This window comes from Rattus norvegicus, chromosome 1, assembly GCF_036323735.1.
Source record: "Rattus norvegicus strain BN/NHsdMcwi chromosome 1, GRCr8, whole genome shotgun sequence".
Lineage (NCBI taxonomy): Eukaryota > Metazoa > Chordata > Mammalia > Rodentia > Muridae > Rattus > Rattus norvegicus.
In genome coordinates, this window is record NC_086019.1 from 237,137,766 (window position 1) to 237,165,732 (window position 27,967).

The 27,967-nt window shown below is 42.1% G+C and overlaps 1 protein-coding gene and 1 long non-coding RNA gene across 11 annotated transcripts in view; one reads left to right on the forward strand and one right to left on the reverse strand.

Moving 5' to 3' along the window:
- Il33 (interleukin 33) overlaps nucleotides 1-12,132 on the forward strand; it is a 34,420-nt gene extending 22,288 nt beyond the window's left edge. For 5 of the 10 annotated variants that reach the window (XM_039084456.2, XM_039084466.1, XM_039084481.2 and 2 more), the window contains 8 exons: nucleotides 992-1,099; nucleotides 3,658-3,783; nucleotides 4,410-4,520; nucleotides 5,981-6,070; nucleotides 6,212-6,334; nucleotides 6,851-6,898; nucleotides 8,303-8,400; nucleotides 10,352-12,132. In XM_039084456.2, coding sequence (XP_038940384.1) covers nucleotides 1,003-1,099; nucleotides 3,658-3,783; nucleotides 4,410-4,520; nucleotides 5,981-6,070; nucleotides 6,212-6,334; nucleotides 6,851-6,898; nucleotides 8,303-8,400; nucleotides 10,352-10,543 — 885 coding nt within the window. In that variant the 5' untranslated portion in view covers nucleotides 992-1,002 and the 3' untranslated portion in view covers nucleotides 10,544-12,132. The remainder of the gene's footprint in view (nucleotides 1-991; nucleotides 1,100-3,657; nucleotides 3,784-4,409; nucleotides 4,521-5,980; nucleotides 6,071-6,211; nucleotides 6,335-6,850; nucleotides 6,899-8,302; nucleotides 8,401-10,351) is intronic. The other 5 variants (XM_063268631.1, NM_001419498.1, XM_063268636.1 and 2 more) reach the window with 1 other exon arrangement.
- LOC134485220 (uncharacterized) lies at nucleotides 11,792-16,732 on the reverse strand. The gene is made up of 2 exons (XR_010063231.1): nucleotides 12,490-16,732; nucleotides 11,792-12,375 (listed from the first exon to the last, which is right to left on the reverse strand). It is a non-coding gene; the product is annotated as an uncharacterized LOC134485220 (long non-coding RNA).
- Between the last annotated feature and the right edge of the window lie 11,235 nt (nucleotides 16,733-27,967).

Consider the following 27,967-nt stretch of genomic DNA (forward strand, 5'->3'; position numbering starts at 1 on the left):
TTGTTGCTCCCCTCCCTCCTAACCCTTCCCAGCCCCTCTCCCCTTCCTCCACCAATGCCTGGAGCTCGGGCTGGAGCTCGGGACTGCTTACTACTTCAAGTTATCTTTTTCTTTGTGAATTTTAGTTAACCTGTTGTTTTGGGGTTTGTTTGTTTGTTTGTTTGGGGTGTGTGTGTATGTGTGTGTGTGTGGTCGTTGTTTTGTTTTTTTCTTCCCCCTTTCTTCCCAGTGTCTGCTTGGGCTATAGTTTCTCCTTTGTTCCCCTGATCTTTGAACTTGTGAGTGAGCAGAGGAAACCGACAATCTTCCCCCATTTTTCTTGAGAAACTCTGCTTATTCTTGTTACCATTACTCTTTTTGACATTCAGTTGGTGCCAGATCTGACCCGAGGAAACTCTCCGTGATGGCTCCGTGTGCTTTTAACACAAACTCATTTAGCTTTTAATAGCTGAATGTTTTCTGGCATAACATGTTTTATGGTCATTATTACTGTCCTGACCCCGTATCTGGAGTCATGGTTCCTTTTAGTGGAGAAAATATTTAGAAAATAAAGTGTGTACACACACTGTTTGGCATTTGTTTAATAAAGACTCAAATTTAACATCACAGGGCATTTGCCTTGGCTTCTGAGTTAAGTATTTATATTTCTTTCCCCCTACTTTGAAAAATCATACAAGATCAGTATGGCTACTTTTTTTTTTTTTTTTTGGTATTTTTTGCTATGTACTACAACAAAGTGGTACTGAGATTTCACTACAAACATGCCATTAACAATAAGACTACTCAGCCTGAGATTTCCCTATGCTTTGATTTTATTTTATTTTTTGATTCTATGGCTAGATTCTAGCCTAAGTGTACAGTCAGAATACTATGCTCAAATTTATTCTTTGTTTCCCCATGTGGCTATCAGTTTCATGGTGAGATAGCTAAGGTTGCTTCTGATGTTGTCAGGTACGTATAGTTGGACTAATGTTATATCTTAACCCCACAGAAACCTGAAAAATGAGACCTAGAATGAAGTATTCGAACTCCAAGATTTCCCCGGCAAAGTGCGACAGCACATCAGGCAGAGCCCTGGTCCCGCCTTGCAAAATCACAAGTAAGAGCTTAAGTGTCCCCGCTTTAATCACTATTAAATCTATTATCAACTATTGATTATTTCAACACGAAGCCTGGCTGCCTTATCAAAAACTCCCAAGAATATTGGAGCTGAAAAGAAAAAGACGACTTGTTGTCTGTCTTTTTAAACAGTCTTTACATCACCACTATGACTATTTGCTACAACACAGGACAGGGACCACTTAGATCATTAGGGACCATGGATGAGTGTGAGCTTAGTGAACAGTCTTCCTTTGTGTCAACCCCTTCGCAGCCCTCACAGCTCCTGCCATCAGATCCACAAAACCTCATCGCTAATTAACTGGCAAACCTCTAAACAGACCCACTTCCAGTCTGCATATCTGTCAAGGACCTTTGGAGTGTCAATTCAATGGTTATCTGTAAAGGAAAAAAAAAATCTCAAGTGAAAATACCCAGGTTACAAATAAAGAAGAAGGAGCCATATAAAATTATTTAATTATAAATGCAAAGTTTGGAATGCTATGAAAGAGAAATGAGGTTAAATAGTAGGTCCTCACCTGCAGCATATACCTCTGAGGAGACGGGGCTGTGGGATCTTAGACTCTTAAAATAAACAATAAAGAGAGGAAATAGGGTGATGAATGGCCTGAAAAGAAAGCAATGTCCCCTTTTGCCCTTTCCGAGGTGCTGGACCACCACCCACATAGTTCTTTGGCAGTCAGAATTAAAAAAAATTCTTTTTGACAGTGGTTTCTGAATGGCCAGGAAGTCACAGTTAAATTGTTCCTTTCATTTGTACTTAAGTCAAAATGCTCTGTGCAGAAATAACGATTCAGTGCAAGTGACTTGGCTTTCCCATTTCCTCATATTAAAGAATGAACTGCCTTCGTATCCAAACAAAACAAAACAAAAACCGAGGCCCATTACCAACACTGCCTTACGGAGTAGGCAGGCCAGAGTGTCTGACACTGGTGCCAGAGCTTGCTTCAGAGACTGAGATCTTGCAATTCACATGTTCTAGTCTTCGTCTCCATCTGACCCTGGACAGCAATTTATGATGTCCGAGACACGATGGAATTATCTGCATGAGACTTAAATTTTTCTTGGGCTAAGTAAAATGAGAATTACTGAATAACTGGTTAACCTTTTGAGTTCAGTTGGCTGAATTTGTGTTTGGCTAGTTCCTCAGATTGCAGTGCAGACTTCTTCCCCCACCAAAGAAGACTCTAGGTAGCTGAGTCTGGTCTGGAAATTCACAACCCTCCTGCTTTCGCCTCTTGAGTACTGAGACTAGAGGTATGACCACATCTGGCCAGTGGTACTTTTCTTTGGTGGAGGTAGAGTCTAATTTGACAGGTAGAGTGGCTTTGATATTAAAAATATTGCATCACTTAACTTCCCATCTCTATGACCAAATACCCTGCAGAAGCAGAGTAAAGGCAAACAATTCATTTTGCTTCATGGATTAGAAGGTACAGGCCACGGTGATGTGGCAGGGATGGTGGCTGGACTACTTCAGTCTATGGTAGCCATAGCTTCCAGGGGCTTCTCATATGGCACCACCGGTGAGTGGGAGACTGAAGAGACCAGGCTATCATCTGAGGCTGGCCCCAAAGCTTTCACAAGTTACCAAACAGTGTCACAAGGTCGGGACCAAGTGCTCGAGCACAAGACTCTGTGGGAACACTTAACTGTAACACACTTCTTAGCACAACTCATGAACCATGTAACTTTGGGCAGTGTCATGACTCTCAAAAGCCTCACATTATTATTATAAAACTAAGATTATCATGAATGGCTAAGGTAAAAGACACATAAAAGTACTTAGCAGAGTGTTTGGCCTACTGCTGCTATGTGGATAATGGCAATTATTTTGGTATCAATAACCTGTATGGTTGACAGCCATGAGAAGTTTATTCTAGATGAGTAGAAATCGCCTATGGATGTTAATGTGCCCCTCGGTTAGGCAAAGGCTTGTCCATACTGAATGTAAGCTATGGTTCCTCAAACGGAGTTATGAAAACAAACAAACAAACAAACAAAAAACCCCAAAATTTCTGAAGACCTAAAGTGTTTCAACAAAACATCTGGCAGCAAAATACAACTCCAGCCTATTGCCTATTAAATCCCAGGGTCTGCAATGGTTAGTTTTAAATGTCAACTTGATTGAATTAAGAACCACTTAAGGCAGCAGTGAGGCATGCCTTTAGGTATGTGTCTATGACAGCATTCTCTGGAAAGGAGTAGCTTAGACCCACCCTGAAAATGGGCAGCTGTGACATCCCATGGGCTGGGTCCAGAACTAATTAAGAAGGATACAGATAAAGATACACCTTCCCTCCATAAAGGACTTGAGATACAAGCAAAACTAATCCTTTTCTCCTTTAAGCTGCTTCTTATCAGAGACTTGGTCCCAGAAAGGAGAAAAGACCATTTCATTTTGCATATCTTATCATTGTGCTATAAAATTAATAGTTAATTTTTAATTAAGTAGGGCTATTCCAGTCTCTGTTGGAGGTGCTATATATATTATGGGATATGAACTGCATAAATCAACATTTTCCCCCCTATTGTTAGGATCCCAACAGAAGACCAAAGATATCTGCCATGTCTACTGCATGAGGCTCCGTTCTGGCCTCACCATAAGAAAGGAGACCTGTTATTTTGGAAAAGAACCCGCCAAAAGATATTCACTAAAATCAGGTAAGTACATTTCTGGACAGATTGATGGGCATCCATTTGCTTTTACTATATATATATATGTGTGTGTGTGTGTGTGTGTGTGTGTGTGTGTGTGTGTGTGTGTGTGAGAGAGAGAGAGAGAGAGAGAGAGAGAGAGAGAGAGAGATAAAGTGTTGGCCATTTTAGAAAGGGTTTTCCTATTTTATAATTTCTAAATAAACATTCTAAAAGTCTATTCTAGAATCCATTTCAGAAATGGATACACTGGTGAGTAGAAGCAGAAGGACCCGAGATTATGAGTAAACATGTAATCCTATGGGATGATGTTTTCTAATATAGAGGAAGCAAACTAAATGGTTCACAGTGGCTGCTTTTGAGGCAGTAACTGTGGTGAGTAGTTTTGTTTGTTTGTTTGTTTTTGGTTGTTTGTTTGTTTCTCCCTTTGGTGTGCTCTGTTGGATTGTGAGTGGACTTCACTTTAAAAAGTGAAGACCTTGTCATTAAGGAGGAACGTATCCCCTCAGACCATTGGGGGACCACAACCTTGGGATCACTTACCACTGTCACCATAGCGGCCATCAAAAAGGATGGCATCTTTGCAGAATGAAGATTGATGGCTCACCCCAAGCCCCTCTACTGTCTTGCAGGTAGCAAGCATGAAGGGAGGCTCTCTACCTGTTTACCAGATTCTAGGAAGAGATCCCTGCTTGGCAGTATCCAAGCGTTTGCTGCATCAGTTGACACACTGAGTATCCAAGGTAGGACTGGTCAGAGGGGAGATAGGACATGGGGCCTTGGCAAACCCTACTCCACGGAGCAGACTCAAGAGTGTGTCTTCACACGTATCCGAAACGTTTGTTTCCTGCTTGTGTGCCAGTTCAGTGGTGTCCAAACTGGGTGTGGTGAAGCTGTGCCTATTCTACCTATGGCTAGCATTCCACTGGTATTTTGAAATACTTGCTATAGGTTGGCAATTGTGTCTACATCAGTCCTGATAAAAGTATTATCCTTTGAGAGAGAGAGAAAAAAATGCACCACTCTCCACATTTCAAAATGTTCACCATGAAGGAAAATAAAAGAACTATTTTTTTAAAAAAAAATACAATTTTAACTTGATGTGGCTTGAAGAATAGTTTTAAGTTTTTACCATTTTTGCTGAGTTCTGAATAAAATGGTGATTATCGAGAAGTGAAGAGAAACCAGGCAGTGTAGTTCAGTGGTAGAACATTTGCCGCAAGCTCTACACAGTCTTTATTAATGTGGGAAAAATTCAGAGCGAGGGCTGGGCATAGTGGCATGTGACGTCAGTCCCAGCGTTCGGGAGGTAGGGGAATTCCTTGGGTTTAGGGCTGTCTGGTCTACACAGTGAGCTCCAGAACAGTCAGAGTTGTATAGTGAGAAAATGTCTCAAAAACAACCAGACAAAAGGCCAAATTAAATAATTAATTAACAAGTTAACAACCACACCATTAAGGAAACCTGATTAAGAATCACATATTGCCATTTTAATAATATATTATTTTATATGTGATATTATATAAAACAACTTAGAATGTATTTTATGTATTGTATATATTTTAGTATGTGTATTTAGTGTATGTTTAAAATAAATATATTAACCTCCTGGTCAATATTCAAGTTTCTCACAAACTGGATTTAAATTACTTTGGTTTAGATGTCCACCTGTAAATTCTTTTTATTTAGTATATTATTTCTTTGCAAAGTTCAATGACATGCAGAACATACAGCAAAACTTAATGTAGGATCCTCATAAGGGTCCAACTCTGCTTCAGTTTACCCACATATGCTTTAAAAATGTTATCAGGTGCTCTGTGTGTGTCTCGATTATCTAGGCAGAAGCAGAACTAGCTTACATCTGCACTCTTGTAGACCAGAGGCTGTCAACCATCCTAAATGCTGTAACCCTTTGATATAGTTCCTCATGCTGTTGTGACCCCAACCGTAAACTTACTATTGTTGCTATGTCACAGCTGTAATTGTGCTATTGTTATGAATCCTAATGCAAATATCTATTATGTAGGATACCTGATATGCAATCCCGGTGAAAAGATCTTGCAACCCACAAAGGGTCTGGACCCACAGGTTGAAAAACACTGTCCTAGACTGTTGGGAATCTCTAAGTGGTCATGCTTTATAAAGGGGCACACATTCACCCATGTCTTCCAAAACATGACCATTCTTCCCCACTGTCCCCTAGATTGTAAGAAGGTAAAGAAGGGAACTGTCTTCCTCGTTCCTACCCCCACTGTGCAGGAAGCTAACACCTTTAATCCCACCCTGGGATCAGGTATGGTAATTAGCTTTTGCCTATGTTACAATGACAAAGTACACGTCACAGTAAAAATCAAAGCTCTTCAGAGGAAATGATTCTTATAAAGAGCCAAGGGAATGGTTCACAGAATCGTTTCTCTTTTGTTCTTAATGGCAGGAACTTCACTGCTAACAGAATCTTGTGCCCTGAGCACATACAACGACCAATCTGTTAGTTTTGTTTTGGAGAATGGATGTTACGTGATCAATGTTGAAGATTGTGGGAAAAACCAAGAAAAAGGTAGAGTGCTTTCTCACATCTAAACTTAGTAATAATGTCTGGCAGGGTTTTTTAAAAATTACCAATTTATCAATAATGGATTAACTGAGATCCTCGGCAGCAGTGAGTTTCACCGTCTGCGGTAATTCTAGTCCTTCCTATGTCATGAAGGACTCTGTAGTCACATTCTTCAGGGAATAATACATTGAGAAATACCTGTTGAGACATACAGAAAGAGGAACCACATGTATTTATTAATGCTGAGCAATACGATCTTGGCCACCTTTTCAGTGTTGCCAAAGCATAGTCTTTTGTGAAAGAATATCCCTCTGTCATAAACAATATCACCTGTATATTGGAGAATTCATCGGAGCACAATATATTCCGAGATCTGTCTAAGAACCACCAAAGTTCTGCTTTTTTTGGCAGATGACAAAAAAGAGGATGTTTGTTTTCCCTACCCAGGGGACCCGGGTGGAACTGAAACCTTTTGATACATTTATCCTTCACCAAGTGTTACCCAATGTTGCCTTTCAGATAAGGTGCTACTCCGTTACTACGAGTCTTCCTTTCCTGCACAATCAGGTAATGTGGAGGCCAGGGGTGGGGGGACGGGGGAGGGGTTGGGGATGGAGGGATGGGGGGTAGAGGGGTGGTGGTGGTGTTTGGATTCTCATGCAGAACAAAGATAAATCTGAGGAAGTCCATGATTATCACGAAAAAGAGGTTCAAAAGGTTATCCTTAACCCCACACTCCTTGTAAAATCTTAGCTTCTTAGAGAATTATTCCACCTCATCTGCTCCTGGATTAGTAGGGTAAAGGCTTAGCTGCACTTATAATGGTGTAGCCCGTCTCAGCCATGGCTTGAACGATTTCGCTCAAAGGTTGTCCAGAAGCAGTTCCTTCTACACCATCATTCCGTTCATGTGGAATGGCTCACCACTGTGCCCAATCAGCAAGAGAGAGGAAGGAGGGCGAATGCATATTTTTCCCCCATTCAGGGCACAACTAGAAGTTGTGTATCACATGTCTGCTTATCTTCAGTTGGTCAGAACTTGGTCTGAAAGCAACGCTGAGCCCTGAGAAGGCAGGAGGGGAAATGCTCTACTGTCGGCTATTAGCGGACAGCTCGTAGTGGCTTCTCATGAACGAAGGGAAGCTGACGACCAAAGCAGTATCCATTGGCATCAGTTCAATTACAAAAGGTCAGAACAACAACAACAACAGGCAGTAAAAAACTTACACCTCTCCTCAGAAAGATTTAGAAAGACTCTTGGGCTGGGCTTGGTGGTGCACACCTTTAATCCCAGCATTCAGGAGGTAGAGGCAAGCAGATCTCTGAGGTCAAAGCCTTATCTACAGAGTGAGTTTCAGGACAGATAGGATTACACAGAGAAATCCTATCTTGAGGGGAGACATAAATAAAAGCAAGAAAGAAAAAGAAAGGACGGAAGGACAGAAGGACTATCTACTTGATATTTGGGTGCAAATACTTTTAAACGGATAAATGAATTATTTTTGTTTGCAAATTGGATTCTTTGGGTTAAGTTAAATTAAGATGAGTTACAAGGCTTAGGTTTTTTTGATTTATAATTTCTTTTTTTTAACTTATAATCAATAGGCAAATTTTATTAATCATGTACCACAGAATTTTTTTTTGGAGCAACAGATTTTGTAAAAGATTTTATTTTATTTTATAAATGTTTTTCTTGCATGTATGTGCTTGAGACTCATACAGTGCTCAGGAAAGCTAGCAGGCAGCACTGAATGTCCTGTAACTGAAGTCACAGGTAGCTGTGAGCCACTCGATGGGCTCTGGGAACTGAATGCAGGTCCCCTTGCAAAGGCATCAAGTTCTCGTACAGGAGGAAGCATCTCTCTTATCCCACAACAGGAGTTTTGAAGGATCTATTGTCTCTGTCTAATAGAGAGGTCAAATGCGGCCAAGTGGAAGCTGTAACACCTCACCTTACAATTTTCATTTTAAGGAGACGGTGTGGATGGGAAGAAGCTGATGGTGAACATGAGTCCTATCAAAGACACAGACATCTGGCTGAATGCCAATGACAAGGACTACTCTGTGGAGGTAACCTAAATATGGCTACGTGACAGCCACATTTGATTCTTCCTGTCTATGCGCACTTAGAGGTGAGGGCGGTTTTGAAGGCAGAAGTACATACAGTGTAAATAAAATACAGTCTGTCACTTCTAACGACTTGCTTGGGAGTAGGGAAGGGCGAGAAGTGTGAGGTGTGTGCACGGCAATACAGAATCACTGGAGAATTTGTTAGCTTCCCCTACAGTCAAATCAGATCTAACGTCTGAACAGTCTTTCAGGAGCTCGATCCCTTCAGTCTGTGAGGCCCAGACTGACCGCATAGCCTTTCCACTCAGCTGTGCTCTTCCGGAATATTCTTTAGAATTATTTATTTACTGTATATGATTATACTGCCGCTGTCCTCAGTCACATCAGGAGAGGGCATGGGATCCCATCACATGTGGTTGCTGGGACTTGAACTCAGGACATCTGGAAGAGCAGTTAGTGCTCTTAAACGCTGAGCCATCTCTCCAGCCCCAGAATGTTTTTGTATATAAAATAATTCCTGGCTCCAAGTCTGTCAAGGGGAGGGCAGCGAACGTGCCCATACATCAGCAGATTGGGGCAGCATTACTTTCTATACCTGACCCATTCTTACTCAGCAAACAGCACATCAGCCATAGCAGGAAATCCAGATCATGTAAAGAACAAACAGGCCAGAGCAAGAAGTAAGGACATGGGAGGACATAGTAAAGATGATTTCTATAAATATACAGAATTTTGAAGTGATCCAGTCGCGTGAGGCATCAACATGAACAGAGGACAGTGGTCAACATTCTTCTCAGGCGAATACTCTAAGTATATATGAGGCTTTAAAGTGGGTTGCCACGGTATATCATACTCTTGTTTAGTATTTCACAAGCTCTGTTTCTTTAGTCCTCACGGCAAGTTTATATTGAATAATTGCCTAGGTCAGCTATTGTGCAACAGACTATCTCAGAACTCATTGGATTAAAATAATAATCACATATCAGTCCTCAGCAATTGAGGCAACCTGAGTTGGCTCCCCAGTATCCATTGTCAGGTGACTCACAACCACCTATGACTCCTGCTCCAAGACAGTCAGAGGCCTTTGGCTTCTACAGGCATCTACACTTATGTGCACTTATGTGCACATAATATACATACATATAATTTAAAATAAATATATATATAATTTACACATACATATAATTTAAAATAAATTCTTAAAAATAACATAAATAAAAATGACCTGCCTTTGTTTATTTATTTATAAGAGTTATTTATTTTATTTCATGTATGTGAGTACACTGTCGCTGTCTTCAGACACACCAGAAGAGGGCATCAGATCTCATTACAGATGGTTGTGAGCCACCGTGTGGTTTCTGTGCTCAGGACCTCCGGAAGAGCAGTCAGTGCTCTTAACCGCTGAGCCATCTCTCCAACCCCTGTCTGTATTTAAATTAACTTAACTTAATTGAACAACTTAATTCAACAATTAACTTAATTAAAATTTGTCCGTGTTTAAATTGGAAATGAACCAATCTATAGGGAGTGCCGAACCAATCCCCAGAGAGTGAAAAGTCAAGGCTTACTAGATGCATTGCTAGACGTGTTCTCTAGCTTAAAGGCAGTACATGGCCAATGAGGGGGAACACATCCAGGGGTTTTGTGGTCGTTTGTTGCACAGTAGCTGACCAAGGCAATTATTCCAGATAAACTTGCTGTGAGGATTAAAGAGCCAGAGCTTGTGAGGTATTAAGCAAGCAGACCTGGTCAGTCTATGCCAAGCTTCTCTGAATCTGCCACACAGCCTCTGTGTTCCCTCCACTGCTCATTTCTCCCTCCTCAACTCAACACAAACTTGCCAGAAAGATCAATCTATAAATGATCAGTCCCCCACGGGTCCTGACCCAGGAAGGCGACGTTAGCTCTGGACTCCCTCCTTACACCTTGGCTTCTTCTCTTCTCTCCTCAGCTCCAAAAGGGTGATGTCTCTCCGCCAGATCAGGCCTTCTTTGTTCTTCACAAAAAGTCCTCTGACTTCGTTTCATTCGAATGCAAGAATCTTCCTGGCACTTACATAGGAGTAAAAGACAACCAACTGGCTCTGGTAGAAGAGAATGATGAGAGCTGTAACAATATCATGTTTAAGCTCTCTAAGATGTAACGTAATAAAAGGTCTGTGCCTTCTGGGTTAAATGGTTCAATGCTTCCAACTGAAGAAAGGCCAACAGAGAGAAAGAAAGCCGTTCTTGGTTTAAGATGATGTGAAATGTTATATAGAAGATTTTCTCTTATTTCCTTTTGTAGAGCTGCATGTTCAACAAAGACGTGATTCTATGACTTAGGGCAATTGGTAAAGAAACAGATTCAGTCCTGCCCTTTCCTTTTCTCTGCTTTGAGTCCTGCATGAAATCACACTCACAGACCTGTTCAGAAGAGCACGCACCACAGCTCACGTTTTGCTTTCAAAAATCTTCATCAAAAGAAAACAACAAAACAAAACTAAAAAAATAAAAACCCTACACAATTTTCCCTGGTTCTAAGCCAAAGATTGTAATACTAGAGCAGTTGGGGGGGAGGACCAGCTAGAGGGAGGACCAGCTAGGGGGAGGACCAGCTAAGGGGAGGACCAACTGCCCCAGAGACTGTTCAGAATAAAATGCCAAATGCATCGCTATATGCCCCAGGCACCCCTCAGATCAGCCCTTTCTGTCAAGAACCCTAGCACTCCAGATGTCTACATGTCTAGACAGACAAGTCTGTGTTTGTGAAGTGGAGTGATATTACCTGCGCTTGTTTCCTTCTTAAAATTCCATTTTTTTTTCAACACAGCAACTTAACTTTAAGCAAGCCAGCTTACATTAGGAAACGAAACACATTTTAGTTCGCACCTGTGACTGAAATCATTGACGATATTTAACAAACTTCAAGTCTTCTGTAAGAACTAACCAGGGACATACACTAGGGTATCTCAATAGCATGGGATCCCATGGTGCAGTCAGAAGTCCTCTTACTAGAAAGACACTAAATTGACCTCAACTTTTCAATAGCTGGTTATTGCCTATGTTTGTGGCATGCTGTGTCCTTCTCGCTGACTTCCGAAGAGCTGAGGCTTTCGATGCACCCATCTACTTGGATGAAATGTCTCTGCTGCCTGTCTGCTTGCTTTCCTTCCACACAAGTTCTGTTCTGCCCCTTCTTTGGTTCTTTTGACCAACATATCCGTAACAGGTCTCCTTCTCACTAAGCATTGTTTCTGTTTTCTCTGATGTCTATACGCCATCCGCTGTATTTAGTCTGCAATGCAGAATTTTACATAGACTTACTGGTTACAAGCTTGTTCCTTAAACTTTGTGTATGTTTAAGTGTTACTAAAGTAGTACTAAAGAAAGGTTTGTATTCAACCACGTAGTAATATTTCAAGCTACTAAAGGAATAGTTTTACCTATTTAGACAACAGCAATTTCTACTACATTTTTTATAAGCTTAAAACTCACTATGTATACAATAGCCGGTGGGGTGTAGAACAAAAGAGGCCAGGAACCACCGTATACAATTAGAGCGGGTATAATTGTTTCATTAATTTGTCACAGTTTTACTGTAAAGGAAAGTAGAGGCAGAATCTTTATACTCCCCCCGAAAACCACAATGCTGACTCTATGAATCTGCACGCCATCCTTAAAATAGTAATTAAGTAGCCAAATGTGTTCTTGACGTTGTTCACAACTTTGAATAAACTAAGTTTCAAAGCCATGTGTGACCACAAAAGGCTCCAGTGTTCTGAGTTCCTAAAAGAAAATGAGTTTATGCCAGTTCATCACTGTTGACAAGTAAGGCGAGTGGCTGACTCACAACGTAGGGTGTTAAACTAGACTTTCGAGAACTTAGAAGGGATTGTGTCTGTTGTGCCTTAACCCTCCCAGCTTCTCCTCTTCTCTCTCAAATAGAAGACTCTCGCACCAAACCAAACATACACCCCCATGTTAAAAAGTTAACCTGAGGGGCTGGGGATTTAGCTCAGTGGTAGAGCGCTTGCCTAGGAAGCGCAAGGCCCTGGGTTCGGTCCCCAGCTCCGAAAAAAAAAGAACCAAAAAAAAAAAAAAAGTTAACCTGAAATCCCAAGTCCTTATTTCTTTTCCCCTTTGTTCTCTTTTAAAACATAGTTGCAGAGCTGAGAAAACTTGTGAGCAAGATGAGGACCAGAGTTCAGATCCCCAGCTCCCATACAGAAGCCAAGAATGGCTGCAAACCCCAGTGCTAGGGAGGCCGATTCTGGGATGCAGAAGGCTTACCAGCCTAGCGAAGCTGGTGATCTCTGGGTTCTAAGACTCTGTCTCACACAGAGGAAGAGTCCTGATGCTGCTCTCTGATCTCCACACACGTGCTCATATGCCCACCTCACAGACACATATATTTCCCACATTAATAAAATGAGTATTATTTTATTTAAATATTCTGGCATTTGGTCTTACTTACACATGTATAATGAGCTTTGATGGCTCCCAATAAATGTGACTGGAAATAATCTGATCATTCAATTATATCAGAAATGATAATTTTATATAATATCTAAAAATTTTAGTCATGTAATTTTGTTTATGTTCTTTAGGTCTTGGTGTATTGGGGGGATTTTTTAAAATTCTTATTTAAAAATGTTATACAATGTATTTGATAGTATTCTTTTCCCTCTCCCAATTCCTTTCAGGTTTTCCCCAGCTCCCTACACATGTACTTTCTAGTCTTTTTCCCCTCTCTCTAAAGAAAAAAAAAACCATAAAAATCAAAACAGACAAACTAAAAAAGAGAAGATAGATAAGACAAAAATCATCAAAACAAAACAAAACAAAACAAAAAAAACCCACACAAAACCATGGTGTCTGTTTTGTGTTGCTCAACTACTCCTGGGTTGAAGCTGTGCAGGTCTCCTTGGTGCTGGCACAGTGGGCTCATTTGTTTATCAGTACTGTTGTGTCTGGAAGTCAGTTTCCTTGGAGTCGTCCACTGTTACAATAAATAATAAAATTTAATAATGAGACACCAACTCATGCTATTACCAGCACTGCAGGGCCATATGGCATCTGAGGGGTATTTTCATCTCAATCAGCAAAAAAGTCTCAACCCGACTTGACCCGCTTTGTTTCCAATTTTCATCCCATGCTGTCGCTGGCTACTCTCTGGCCCTGGCAGCCGCTGCCCTCTCCACCTCCATCTCCACCAGCAGCCGCTGTCTACCTCGAGGCTCTCTGACGCGAACTCTGTTCACAGTCCCAAGCATCTGCCCTCTGTGGTTATAGTCACAACTCCCAGTACCCCGTTAAAATCAAAACTCAATAAGCTCATAATTTATCGATCAGATTTATATCAGTAAATTCTCACTCTACAAAATGTCCACACAATAAACTCAGAGCCAATTAGCATTGATAAATACTGCCCACTTAGGGCCGAGTGCTTCAAACTCTCCCCCCTGCCCCCCGCACCTTGTCCTGTTGTGAATCTCTTTGTTAATTCCCATCTACTATAAGAAGAGCCTTCTCTAATGAGGGTTAAGCGACACTCTGCTCTATGCGGACAGCCATATGTCCCGAATAATCATTTTCTTGGTCTGTTCCTGTAACAGAAAAATGGTTTTCCCCTAGGCCCATGACCTCTCTAGTCCAAGGTTCTTGGCCACTTCAGTGTCAGGTACGGGCTCCATCTCCTGAATCCAGTTTTGTAAAAGTGGTTGGTTATTCCGGTAACATCTCTGCCACTTTTGCACAGGTGTGTCACGCAGGCAGGGAGATCACTGGGCGAAACTTGATAATTACTTTTCTCCTCCAGTAGACTGCAAAGTCCCTTTCAGAACTATCAGCACTTGTCAGTAGGGGCGAAACTTTCAGTTGGGCACCAGCTATTGTCTTATGTTCAGTGACATAGAGAAGCTGTATCTTCCGTGGTCTGGCCTTTACCATCAGGTTGTGGAGAGTAACCAATTGCCTTAAGCAGCAGTTTGTGATGTTGGGGGGAGGGGGGCAGCATATGGGACCCCTTTGACCAACAGCTCACCAAGATTTAACCCAAGCCATTCTTGGCACAGGAGGTTTTAAGAGGTAGCAGAAGATGTCTTGTTGGGGCATTGTCCCCTACATTCTATGGTGACTCCATTTAAATTCCTTTCATATGCACATATATTTTAGAAAGCTTCTGTGGTATTAGGTGTGTATCTGGATTTTTAAAAGTTCGTTAATGTGAGTTTTCTGTCTCCATATTCTCTCCTTTCTCTGCCCTCTCATCCTCTTTTCCATGTGCTCTTCCCCTGTTATCTCTTTATAACACGACACTCTTCCCCCCCCCCCGAAGGTCCTCCCTTCCCCACTGGTCCCTTCAAGCTACCTAACCTCTGTTGTTATTTATCTTGAAACTTACGTATGAAAGACTCTATCTCCAAAAGTAGGTTGGGTGACTCTTAAAGTGCAATGGCTGAGGTTAACCTCTGACCTCCTTGAGCAATGCACACCTATGTACACCACATGCACAAATACGTGCACACACCTACACAGAAAAAAAAACTCATAAAAGGCTCACTGTTGGGCTGGAGAGATGGCTCAGTGGTTAAGAGCACTGACTGCTCTTCCAAAGGTCCTGAGTTCAAATCCCAGCAACCACATGGTGGCTCACGACCATCTGTAATGAGATCTGAAGCCCTCTACTGGTGTGTCTGAGGATAGATAAAGTGTACTCATATATGATAAATAAATAAATTTAAAAAAAAAAAAGGCTCACTGTTGCCAGCGGTGGTGACGCACACCCTTTGATCCTTGCACTTGTGAGGCAAAGGCAAGCAGATCTCCCAATTCAAGCCAGCCTGATCTACAGGCTGAGTTCCAAGACAGGGCTACACAGAGAAACCCTATGTTGAGAGGAAAAAAAAAAAACAAAAAGCAAATCTCATTATTTTTTATGCTTACTAAAAATTAATGAATAAAAAAATCTGTGTTAAAACAAAAATATACTGTTATTTGTAAAACCTTCTAAGGCATTTAGCCTTAATCTTAGATTGTTGTTGCTAAACTACGGTGGTTTTTTTTTTCAACTGTTTACCATGTAAATGTGAAGATAATAATCCGAGGCTAGTATTTACTTTACTTCCACCATTCATAAAACTATCTAGCAGGCACTCCCTTTTCCTCTATGTGGTACTTGGAGGAAACTAACTTGGCAAGCTTTAAATATTTGTCAAGATACACTGGGCCCAACCCTTAACACAAAGTTAAAAACTTAGCTTGCCTGTGACTGCAGAACTGCTACCTTGCCACCCAAGTCAGTGCCTTGACTTCTGGAGAAATTAGGCAAGAAATTCTTGCCAAACCACAACTAGTGGAGGTCAACTTTAAAGATCTTATTTGCCACTGATCCTTTAAAAACAGTAAATCAAAAATGTATCATGTCTTTAAGAATTACCAGAAAAGCCATGAACCCTGGTCACCTTGCCGCCTCTCTCCTTTCTAACCTTGACTGTGTACTTCTCTTATCTGTCTCCGTGGCACCAGCACCCTCTTTTATACCACGTGGTTTTTCTCTGTGGCACTGAGGCGACCACATTTGCCATTTTCTCCTGAGTACTCAGCAGAAGGGAAAACTTCAGCAGACAGTCCACACTCACCTGCTTAAGTAATAGTAATAGATAAACAAAGTAAGTCTAGCCTCAGTGTACTTAGCAGCAATTCTTGGAAACAATATTTTCTGTACATAAGAATATAGTTTAAGTGTCTATTGCAAAACCATAGCCCAGTTCCAGTTTAGAATGCTTTCCTGAAGGTCAGCCTGATCTGAGGGTACACAGCCAAATTTCTAATTCCCTGAGGTATTAAATTGTGCCCTCTTACTATTGTTATCACGACCATCATTACCATCATCACTTCTATTATTAATTATCTTTTCCAAGAACACAAGGACAGCATTAACAGCTTGGTTATGTTCTGAGGTGAAAATGGTCCAGCTCTGGAATAAAGTGTCTCAGAGCCCTGGTTGACATTTGGGTCACTATTGCACATGGAGGTCAGAGGTCACTGTGAGATGTCGGGTCGCTTACTGAGCCTGGGGCTCATTGGTTGGGTAGGTTGACTGGCCAATGAACTCCATGGTTCACTTGTCTCTCCACCCTGAACCTCAGGGTAACAGTTAGACTATCAGGTTGGCTTTTTATGTAGCCATTGAGGACCCAAACCCAGGTCCTTATGCTTGTGACAGCATGACTGACAGGTGATTTAATGACAGGTGACCTCCCCGGCCCCAGCTCCTGTTTTCTCTCTTTATCTTTAAGGAGCCTCTAAGCTCACACAATCTGACTAGGACCCACTGCCCTGCAATTAGACCTGGAAGATTCCTTTGAGTCTTTCATCGAGCTTCTCCTTGAAGAAGAATTCACTTGAGATAACTTTTAAGGCACCCCTCTCAGGCAGACAACAGAAACATCTACATATGTCAGGCAAGGGGTGACACCCAAGGCCCCTTGCATACTCCATCTCTGACCTCCAGTCCATCTTCCCTCTGGAGAGAATCTGAGTGTTTTCATATTCTTTTTTCAGATTTAATTTTTTTTTATACATAGGTGTTCTGCCAGTATGTGTATCAATACCGTGTTCACACCTAGTGCCTGTGAAGGCCAGAAAACTGGGCTGGATTTCCTGAAACCGGAGTTACAGATGGTTGTGAGCCACTATGTGGGTGTCAGAAACAAATCCAGGGCCTCTGTAAGAGCAGCAAGTGCTCTTAGTGGTTGGGCCATCGCTCCAGCCCTTCTGGGTGTTTCTTAACCACTGTCCTGATCTTTCCTCTGCGATATCAAGGCCCCATAGGCTATAAATATAGGACTTGAATATAAATATTTGTCCATGTTTTCCATAGAGGAAAGAAAATGTTCCATAACGAATTCGAGTAGCTCCCAGTTTTCAACATCTGACACTTTAATATTCAAGCTTCCTTTCTTTGTGGTTTCCTATCAGTGTTGAGGGTTTTTACCTTATAGGAAGACTGTGTACCAGCTGCAGAAAGAAGGTCTAAATGAGACCAGGGTTCTAGGTCCAGGTTCTGTGTAAACCACAGGATTTCTCTCTGACCCACAAGCACAAACAGCATCTCAAACTGTTTCCACCCACAACACTTTTATTGTGGCTGCTAATACCGTCTTCTCTCACCAGCCCCTTCCTTAATTCTCCAGATACCAAGTGTGCATTCTGCAATTCAATTCTGCCACAAAGCTCAGTTGTACAGAACTACCCTACCTCAGATTCTAGATACCACCCTGAGTTGGCACTGCTACTCTGCCTCAACTCTCTCCACCTCGAGTACTGAAGATGGAACCCAGGGTCTTGTATACACCAAGGAAGTGGTCCACCAACAGCTGTGCTATCTTAAGCCCCATCCTCAGCCCTTCTGACTAACTTCAGGAGTTCCTGAAACACCCTGAGATAATTTGCTATAGTGACCTACAGAACTCAAGAAAACCCTTCTGCCTCCTATTGTCATTTTATTATAAAGGACACTACCCAGAAGCAGGAAGAAGGAAGAGAGAATGAGGGCAAGGTATAAACAGGGCTATGGGTGTAACATTCCTTCTCGGCTCTGCCCCCACAGTTACCTGGCAACAGCCAGGTATGCCTGACTCACTACAAAAGGGGTTGCTTGCCCCCTCCTCGCTTTCTTACTCTCTTGTCCTCTCTGTCCTTCTCCCTCCATTCCCCTGACCCTCTCTCTTCATGTGTTCCTAGCTGGCCTCTACTCTCTCCCTCTTCTCTTCTCTCTGTCTCTGACTCTGTGTCTCCATCTCTCTCTGTCTCTCTGTCTCTACTCCATTTTCAACTCCCCTTCCTACCTTCCCATGCCCTAAACAAACTCTATTCTACACTATACCTGTCTTATGCCTTGTACCTCATGGGGAAGGGATGCCTTAGCAGGGGCCCACAGTGACACCCCCTTCCATCTCACCATACCATGGCTCTATGAGACATATTCCAGTTCTTTCTTTTTTTTATAAAACACTACTGGTTCTTTCTTTCTTTTTTATAAAACACATTAGGGCTGAGACCTGCTCTCTGGGAATATTGATTTTCATGTGTTTGCCCAACAGGATGCTCTTTGAAGTTCCTCTTTCAGAGGTTTGCAGGCCAATGCCATTGAAGAGATATGACAGAGTCAATATTTGCTGGTGATTGACCCTACTTCAGTCGTATGGCCTCTCCTGGAGACAAGGCACATGGTGAGGTGGGAGTCTGACTTTTTGGCTAATCTAATGCTCTCTATGGGCTCTTTGAGTCACCAACTATTTTGTTAACACATAAGAGATACCCTCATCAAGAGTTTAAGGAGTTATGCAAAATAATCATAGTAGAAGCCCAGATATTTTATTTTTATGCTATAGCACCTTACCTCCTATTTCACAGTAACTCTTGGTCTCAGGGTATAGATAAATTTCAGATTATTTCATCATAATATTTATAAACAATAAATAATAGCCTATTACTGCTAGGTCAGTGGCATCCACACTTGCCTAAGAGGTGAACAGCAGTTTGTCATGTGGGTCCCACCCAGGAGCAGATCATTAACTACTCTCAACCTCACCTCCCTTGCCTGGTGTGTAAATGAAAGAGAGCTCATTTTAGCCTACACAGACCTTCTGTAAATCCCGGATAAGACCGTGTTTGTAAAGATACTTGGCTAACTGGGTGAAGCACTTTATAAAAATAATGTACAAGCTGGGTGTAGCATTGCACACATTCAATAAATCTCAGCACCCAGGATACAGAGACAGGCCGATCTCTGTAAGTTTGAGACTAGTCTAGTCTAGATAACAAGTGTAGAGAGCCAGAGCCATAGAGTGAGGTGTGTGTGTGTCTGTGTCTGTGTGTATGTATGCATCTGTGTGTGTGCATCTGTGTGTGTGTGATGTGTGTATGCATGTGTGCAGGCATGTGTGTGGAATAGGTATATATAAGTATATAACATGGGAAGGACAGAGGTTCATCTTGTTTGCAGTATTTGTTCAAGTTTGGTCAGGATTACATTAGGAAGAATCTCTTTCATTATGCTTGTTGACAACCTTTAAACTCACTTGTTTCTTCTTCCCATTTATCTCACTTCTGTTTTTAAAGTAAGACTTGCTGAGAGGTTTGAAATGCCCCTTGGCTGTAAACGCCCTTCTGAAAAGCCAGTGGGATTTGGAGGGCTGAGAAGCAGATTCTTGAATTATGAAAGTATTTAAAAGCATGATTTCATTTCAGAATACATGAACAGAGATGGGAGATTCAGTTGGCCTTTATCCACAGTTCTGGGGAACTGTGTTCCAAATTCTTAGAAATTCCTAAGTGCTATACCAGGTTAACAAGTGATCCGACAGGCAGTAGGGCTTGTTCATGCTGCTCCTAGATCTAGCCACTGCCTGCACAGCCCAGACCCCAAGCCAGGAAAACCCACCAGCAGCATCTTGTACCGAAAGGACTTTCCTCTCAATTGAAAATCCAGCATCAGATAGGTATAGATGGCAGAACAGAAAATACTGTATGACAAATAAACAAAAGGATGTTTAATGTAGCTGTAGTTTAATGAAGGAGCCATCCAATAACTGCTCCTGAGAGATGATTTCACAAAGAATGGCCTAGTGTTCATGTATAGAGCCATATTGGGAACTAAAACATAAAACAAAGAGAAGAAATCCTAAGAAAATGAATTAGAATAAAAGAAAAAGGAGCTTCCCCCAAATGGCAAGGTGACATGGAAATCTGAGATTGTCACTTTCTTGTTCAGGGTCAAGTCGTGAAGCTCATTCCTGTCCCAGATGGAGTCACATGGTAATGCTCTGTATTCGATGCGTCTTCTGTAACCAGTGGTGGTTTGGGGCTTCCCATGCTGATCAAGGAGATGAGAAACAGTGGGCTTGCCCTGAATTGAAGTGTACAAATGACTCGTTACGGGAGGATGTTAGAACTCAGGGTAAAGAGGGCCCACCTGGCTGAACTCTGAAAGTCACCAACAACCAGAGCCCCCCCCCCCCAATCTCATGAAATTGGATACAATTGGCAAGAAAAGAAAAGAAAGGAGATGGGAGGGGAGGGAGGAGAGGGAGGAGAGGGGTAGGAAGGGGAGGGAAAGGGGACAGGAAGGGGAAGAGCAGCGGAAAAAAAAAGAAGAAAAAGTTTGCAGAAAAGCATAAGTCACAAACACAAAACTCATAAAAGCAAACCCTTCTTGACTCCTCCATTCTGCCATCTCTGTACTGAGACATCAGGAAGCACCAGTAACAGTAAAATCTCAGAAAATACAGAAGAAAGGGGAAAGAACCCCTTGGAAAGAAAGAAACCTTCATGAAGAACTTTCTAGCACTAAGGAAAAATTTTCTCTCCTTCCCTACATAACTCCCCCTCCTTTTCTTTTTCCTTCTTAGTACTCAGGTGTTGTAGTAAAAACAAAAAATGGATTGGCGGCTACGGGTACCCGCGAGTTCTCACTCCACGCGGAGGATCCGTGGGAGCCGCGTGCTCTGGCTGATTCTCTGACAGCCGCTTTCACACACTATCCCCTTGGCGGGTTGTTACCCCACGTGACACACACATTGCTTCTGGCGTAGCACCACGCCACGCTAGCCCCAGGCATTCTATAGCCTAGCATGGCTTCCAGAATTGAGACAGGTTGTCTCTCTGTCCGAATGGAACTTGCTCACATCCCCTGTAGCCCAGTAAAATCAAAGCTCTAGAAACTTGTAGGTTAACAATTAGATTTATATGTTAAATTCTCAATCTACAATACATCCACAGAACAAGGTCACTGCCAACTAATAAAGATAGAAACCGCCCATCTAGACAAGATAAAATTGACCTAGACCACCTGGATCGGAATCATCCTCCTCCTCTGCTTCCATTTTCCTTTTCGCTCCTCCTCTTCCTCCTCTCTCCTTCCTAGACTTTTCCCCGCCTACCCTTCCTTCTCATCCAACGATAGGCTTTGCCTTATCCTAGCCCCACCTCGCTTCATAATGACATCACCCTATACCTGGCGCTCAATGCAAGGCCTTGAGTGTGCTAGGGAAGTGGTCTACTGCTAAAGCACACCGCATTGCTCCTTGGTTTTCTAAAACCAAGATAGTTCTGGGAGGACTAAAAAATGGACCAATTCTTATTATGACTGTAAGAGAGGAAGCCATCAACAGAGCACAGAGAAGAGAGAACCTGAAAGAAGAGAGGGGAGTAGGAGCTTTATTATGATGTAAAGAGGCCAAAGCAGTGGTCACAGGACTGCTAGGCAAAGGGAAAGGAGTCCCAGTGGAGAGCAGAATAGAAGAAATGACCCGAAGCCATGGCACAGGCACATACAGTGGAGGAAGAACTTACAGGACCTCACAGGAGAGAGACTCATTAGGTGATACGTGGAACAAAGCAAGAGAAAGCAAGACCAGGTGAGTCACCTGGAAATAAAGTTATCTTCATTACTGAATATCTTTAGCAAGGACTGCACGACATACCATCGACTTTCCAATATGAAACACTATTCTAAAAAGGGATGACTCTAGGGAAGTTTCTGCTTGTAGGAGATGGCAGTCTTGGTTCTTACCTGGTCATCATCCAAAGACTAAAACCTGGGAGAGCTCAACCCTGAGTAGGATTTACACATCACACCTTCCACCCAAGCTCAAGGATCTTCAAGGAAGAAGGGTGGAAAGATTGCAACAACCAGAGGTAATGGATGACTTCCAGGAAAGTATTTTCTGGGCATAGCAGGGCAGTTGTACATAAAAACACACAATGCTGAGAGCATACATACAACTTAACTCAGAAGCCACACAAAATACCACCATGGGAGGGGTTGAGATGGGCATGAAATCCCACCATTAAGAGAGGGACTACTGGCATTTGATTCTTGCTAGGATAATGAGAGACAATTTTCTTAAATGGTGTGGTCCATAATTAAGTGGACCACATCCTAGGGCAGGCCCCACTCCCAAGAGTGTAGTTATGTAATACAAACCGGTCTTGGGAGTTTCAAAGAAAAAGAAAGCAAAAAACAAAAATAAGAAAACTTGAAATTGGGTGAATAGAGATGTAAGAATGGGTCTAGGAAGAATTGGGGGATGGGCGCATTAGGTCAAAATACATTGTTAGAGATTCTCAAACAATTAAAAAAAAAACATGACTCTTTAAAAGGAACAAAGTGACTTGGAGAGGATTTTTAGATTTCTGGCTTGAGCAACTGGATGACCAAAAACATAGTTCTCAGAATGGGAAAGAACAAACTCATTGATGGAAGAGCTCCAGTTTGGATGAACTGTATTAGGAAGGCCTAGCATACCCACCCCTGGTGTCAGACAAGTTCCTCTGTATAGGATGCTGGAGATCAGAGGTGTCATTCACAGAGACACTGTGGATGGGCTGCTACCTAACCCATTTCTAGTGGTCGACTCACCTCGTCACTGTCCCTTCCAGACAATCATGAACTTGTGGTTTACACATGGAACAAGAACTTGGCAGTGTAATGGCTCCTTAAGAGACACTTTTAAAGCAACTGTTGATAAATGAAACAAGTCACTCAACTCAGAGCCCAGAAGCCCCTCCTAAGGTCATCATGCACCTTCCAGGGAAGAGGCTAAAAGTGACATGGGCGTTAAAATATTCTTGGAACTCTGAAAGGCAGCCCTACTATTTTGCCTAGTCTACAAGAGCCAAGGCATAACATTTTAAGCATTTCTCAAGACTATGCAGCATTAGAATTTGGCTAGTTAGCAACACTAGTACCAGGGACCAGATGTGTCTGACCCCTCTAACTTTTTCACTATTTGCTTTGGGAATATTGCTTTGCATAATAAGATAGTCTAAGAAGCTAACGATGTTTTCTTGCCCTAAAGTGTGAACCAAGTCTCTTCTTTCCCAAGAGGTCCTTCTTTTCTTCCTCCTTCCATCCTTTCTGTCCACAGAGGTGAAGAGAGATAGGATTCAATTTTTTTTCTTTTTTTTTTTTTTGGTTCTTTTTTTTTTTTTTTCGGAGCTGGGGACCGAACCCAGGGCCTTGCGCTTCCTAGGTAAGCGCTCTACCACTGAGCTAAATCCCCAGCCCCAGGATTCAATTTTTAACCTGAGGTTGCTTTTCTTGAGAACACATTTGGTATTCTCATAACTGGGCTTCGTTGGGTAAACAGTCTCCTTGGCATGGTTGCCTTCACCGAGAGAGCCATTCTCATCCACTGATTGGGAGGGAACAAGTCTTCAGACAGCTGCTGTTTTCATCAGTGCCTCAAATATGAGGAAAGGGTAGCTCTCAGGCATTAGCTCATTACTATTGCAAAAGGAACTGACCACACCCTCCCCGTGGCTCCTCTGGTTCATTTTATTAGGGTGTAAGCAGGTTTGAAAATGAAGACAACGTCAGTGTCCAAGTCAAAGACTACTGAACATGTTTCAAATTGATCATGAAGTTGTTTTTAAAGTGTTTTCTTGTATACCCCACTCTAGACTTTCTGAAGTCAGAGTTTCCATTCAGCAAATGATCTCTCTTTTACAGTCATTCTCCCTACTGTATGTTTTTTGTTTATTTTGTTTTTTGTTTGTCTGTAGACCAAAACACTCACTATGTTATCTTCTCTATGTAGACCAGGTTGGCCTGGAACTCACAGCCTTTGTCTGCCTCCCAAGCTCAGGGATTACAGCCACCACACCTGGCTTAGAAATTATCTTGAGGGGTTGGGGATTTAGCTCAGTGGTAGAGCGCTTCCCTACCAAACACAAGGCCTTGGGTTTGGTCCTCAGCTCCAAGAAAAAAAAAAAAGAAATTATCTTGAAAGTGGAGGCAGAAAGAAGGGACATGATGAAGCATATTTCTTGGGTTTAAGAAATCATTTATTCTACATTTTCTGGTTGGACAGTGTAGAACACATTGTTCAGTTCAGGGACTATATACATTGTCAGACCATCCTTCCTCTTTTGCTCATCAACAGTGAGACTTGCATCTGTCATTAGGTCTCCAATCAAGTCTCCATTTCTTTCTATTATACACTGTATATATGTATTATATACTGAAATCCCATTCCACATATCACTGCTCCAAACATTCCCGTGTTTTTCTCACGTTCCCCACCATAGATGTGCAAGGGCTTCTCTGTGAGTATGTTATGGATTAGAGGAAAATGTTCTCCATGGCCCCATGTATCTGAATACTTGGTCCCCATCTGGTTCTGTTTTGGGAGATTGTGGAACCTTTTGGATGTCAGACTCAGATGCCGGTGTACGAGCTGAACACTCTGCTTCCTGGCTTCTACCATGCAACTAGCTACCTCTGCTTCAACTGTGCAGCCCTGTGCCATGTGGACAAGTGTACAGTGAGCCAAAACAAAGTCTTCCTCCCTTACTTTGTTCCTGTCAGGTACTGAGTCACAGGAGCCAAGAGAATGGGACTCTAGAATCCTCAGGGGGAAGAGTGTTTAGGATACATTGTTTTCTAAAGTGGTTACACCAACTTACACTCCCATGCATAATGTACACACTCTTTTTTACTTCACCTCTTACCCATCCTTTATTGTTAAAGGACAAACCTTTTGGGAGCCTCATTGGTTGGGTGTCATTCTGTCCTTGTTTTAATGAAGTGCATTTTTTTGATTATGAATGAGGTAATTTAACGAGTTCCTCAGCTGATTAGCTTTCCTGTGTTGTGAAATTCTTAACCACATTTTTATCTTTCTATTGAACTTTCTGAAGAGGGGGTGTGAGCTCCTGAGCAGATCTTGGATACTGACCTTTCACCAAGTGTAAGGATTGTGGAAGTTGCCTCTGAGTTTATACTTTATATTTTCTTTTCTTTTTGGGTGGTGTGGTGGTGGCTTTTCTTTTTAGATAGTCTCGAAGTTACTATGTGGACCAAGTTGGCAACAAGTGGTAAGCTCCCTGGTTCTGTTTCATATGGGTTGCTCTACCTGAATGTATTTTTTTAAAAAAATGATCAGCTTGCTTTTATTGTTTTTTTTTTTTTTTTCTGGAGCTGAGGACCGAACCCAGGGCCTTGCGCTTGCTAGGCAAGCGCTCTACCACTGAGCTAAATCCCCAACCCTTCTGAATGTATTTTTTTAATTTCTCTATTTTTATTCATGTGTATGTCTGTGTGTGCATCACACATGTGCAGGTACTCACAGAAGCCAAAAGCCTGGAGCTGGAATGACAGGAGGTTATGAGGAAGCGAACTAAGGTCCTCTGCTTACAGCTGATCCACCTCTCCAGCTCCATGCTCTGTCATCCTTTATGCTGAGGTTTAGTGAGTGTGTGTGTGTGTGTGTGTGTGTGTGTGTGTGTGTGTATCTCCAAATTTGCTGTCGTGATTTTTTTTCTTTCTAAGAAATCTTCCCACAACGATTACATTAAATTTAAAATTAAAGGAATGTTAATGGACAGGCAATGGTGTGGCATGCTTTTAATCCCAGCACTTTGGAGGCAGAGGCAGGCAGATCTCTGAGTTCAAGGCCAGCCTGGTCCACAGGGTGAGTTTGAGGAGAGTCAAGCTACACAAAGAAACAATGTCTGGAAAAAAACAAAAACAAAACAGAAGGAGAGGAGGAGGAGGAGGAAGAGGAGGAGGAGGGGGAGGGGAGGGGGAGGGAGGGGGAGGAGGAGGAGGAGGAGGAGGAGGAGGAGGGGGAGGAGGAGGAGGGGGAGGAGGAGGAGGAGGAAGAGGAAGAGGAGGAGGAGGAGGAAGAAAAGTTAATGGAACTTAAAGAGAAAAGGAAGTGTTTTCCCACTCCATGCTAGTAAGACACATTTCCGTCTTGTTTCTAACCAGTTTACCGCTTTTTAAAGATGTCTTTATTTTTGTTTTACATCCATGGGCATTTTGCCTTCCTATATGCATGTATACACACCATGTCCATGCAGTGTCTCTGGAAGCCAGAAGAGGCTGTCAAATCCCCAGGAACTAGTCACAGATGACTGTTAACTGCTCTGTAGGTGCTGGGAATTGAACCCTGATCCTCTGCAAGAACTCTGGGAGCTCTTTAACCTCCGGTTCATTTTAGCCCTCAGCTTACCATTTTACAAATTTGCCTTTCACATGGAAATTTGGCTGCACCCAGAATTTGTTTTTATGACACGAATGAGGCTGATCAGTTTTCCCAACAGCATTCAAACAGCCCCTCCTCCTGTGCTCAGTCGCCATACACAAGCATGGCTTTCTTTTTTGTCTCGATATTGTCCTCCATCAGTACATATTTGGATAGGCAGCAGTATAAACACTATAAATCTTCATATCCAATAGAGTGGGTCCCAAGCTTTGCACCTTTTTTTCAGTGCGTGCCTTCTCTATTCCTAATGTTTTGCATTTCCACATGAAATTTTAAATGGATCTCTCTGTTGAAATACACAATGAACATTCTCATCAGAACTGCAGGGAATCTGAAGGGGGATTGGTGGGAAGTGAAATTTGTACAGGATTGCCTTTAACCCACGAACACAGTGTGGTCCTTTATTAATTTGGGTTTCATTTCCTGTCTCTCAGTAGTTCTAGAACTTCCAGGACATTCGTTGTGTTAGGTTTCTTGCAACTTAGTATTTCCCGGTGCCATCAAATTTTATTACATTGTATTTTCTTTTGGTATCTTAGAGAAGCACAGTGAGTTATGTTAATACTGTGTCCAATAGCCTTGATAAACTTAAAACTTTGTTGTTAACTCTAATAATGTACTCGGTGACTAGTTGCTCAGTCTTTACATGTTTTTGCTTCTTCTGCTTGCCCTACCCTAGTGGCCGAGAGCAACAGTGACTCCCTCCCTTCATTCGCCATACTAGAGCAAAGCCGTCCTTGTGTCAACGCCGATAGTTAAAGCCGCTGAGAAATAAATAAGGTGCTGGAGATGAAAAGAGGTCTAACCAGTGGGGCCATGACTGGACCTTGGTTTTAATCTGTATCCATGTATCAAAAATAGGGGATAAATTTTGATTTAAAATTCACTCAGGCCCATGATAAACATAAAAGCTTTTAAATTCTACAATAACTTGAGAAAGTTCTGGGATTTACTTCCAAGGACAGGGATCTAATCCTTCTGGGGACCACCTGCCAGCTCCCTGCTGCTCACAGGTTAAGTCCCCAAAACTCAGCAGCCTGCATTGCCATATTAGGGGTTAACTGTTCTAACCCCAAGTGCTTTCAATCCTGAGGTCCTCACTGTTTCCCAATCTTGTCATAATATTTTTCCTGATCCTGTGACACTAAGTGTTCCTCTTTTCTTCTGTTTGTAAGATTTCAAAACAGTTCATTAATTCAGCCGAAAAATTTATTAAGTTCTTATGATGTGTCACAAGTTGTGGCCAGCATTAGGGACACAGCAGAGCAGAGAGTAGCTGAGTACCTCCTTTCTCAAGGCCTCAGAGAAGGGCAACTAGGATGGGGGAAGATAGTAATGCTCTCGAGTTATCTTTCCATTTGCACAAAATTTCTTTTTTTGTATGCTAAGCTGATCATTTCAACTATCTCTATTAACTATCCCCTTATTGTATTTATCAAGGTTCTCCAACGAAAAAGAGCTTCTGGAGTTAACTTTCCTGGAGAAGGAGAGAGGAAGGGGCGAGTAGAAGGGAGGAAGAGAACAAAA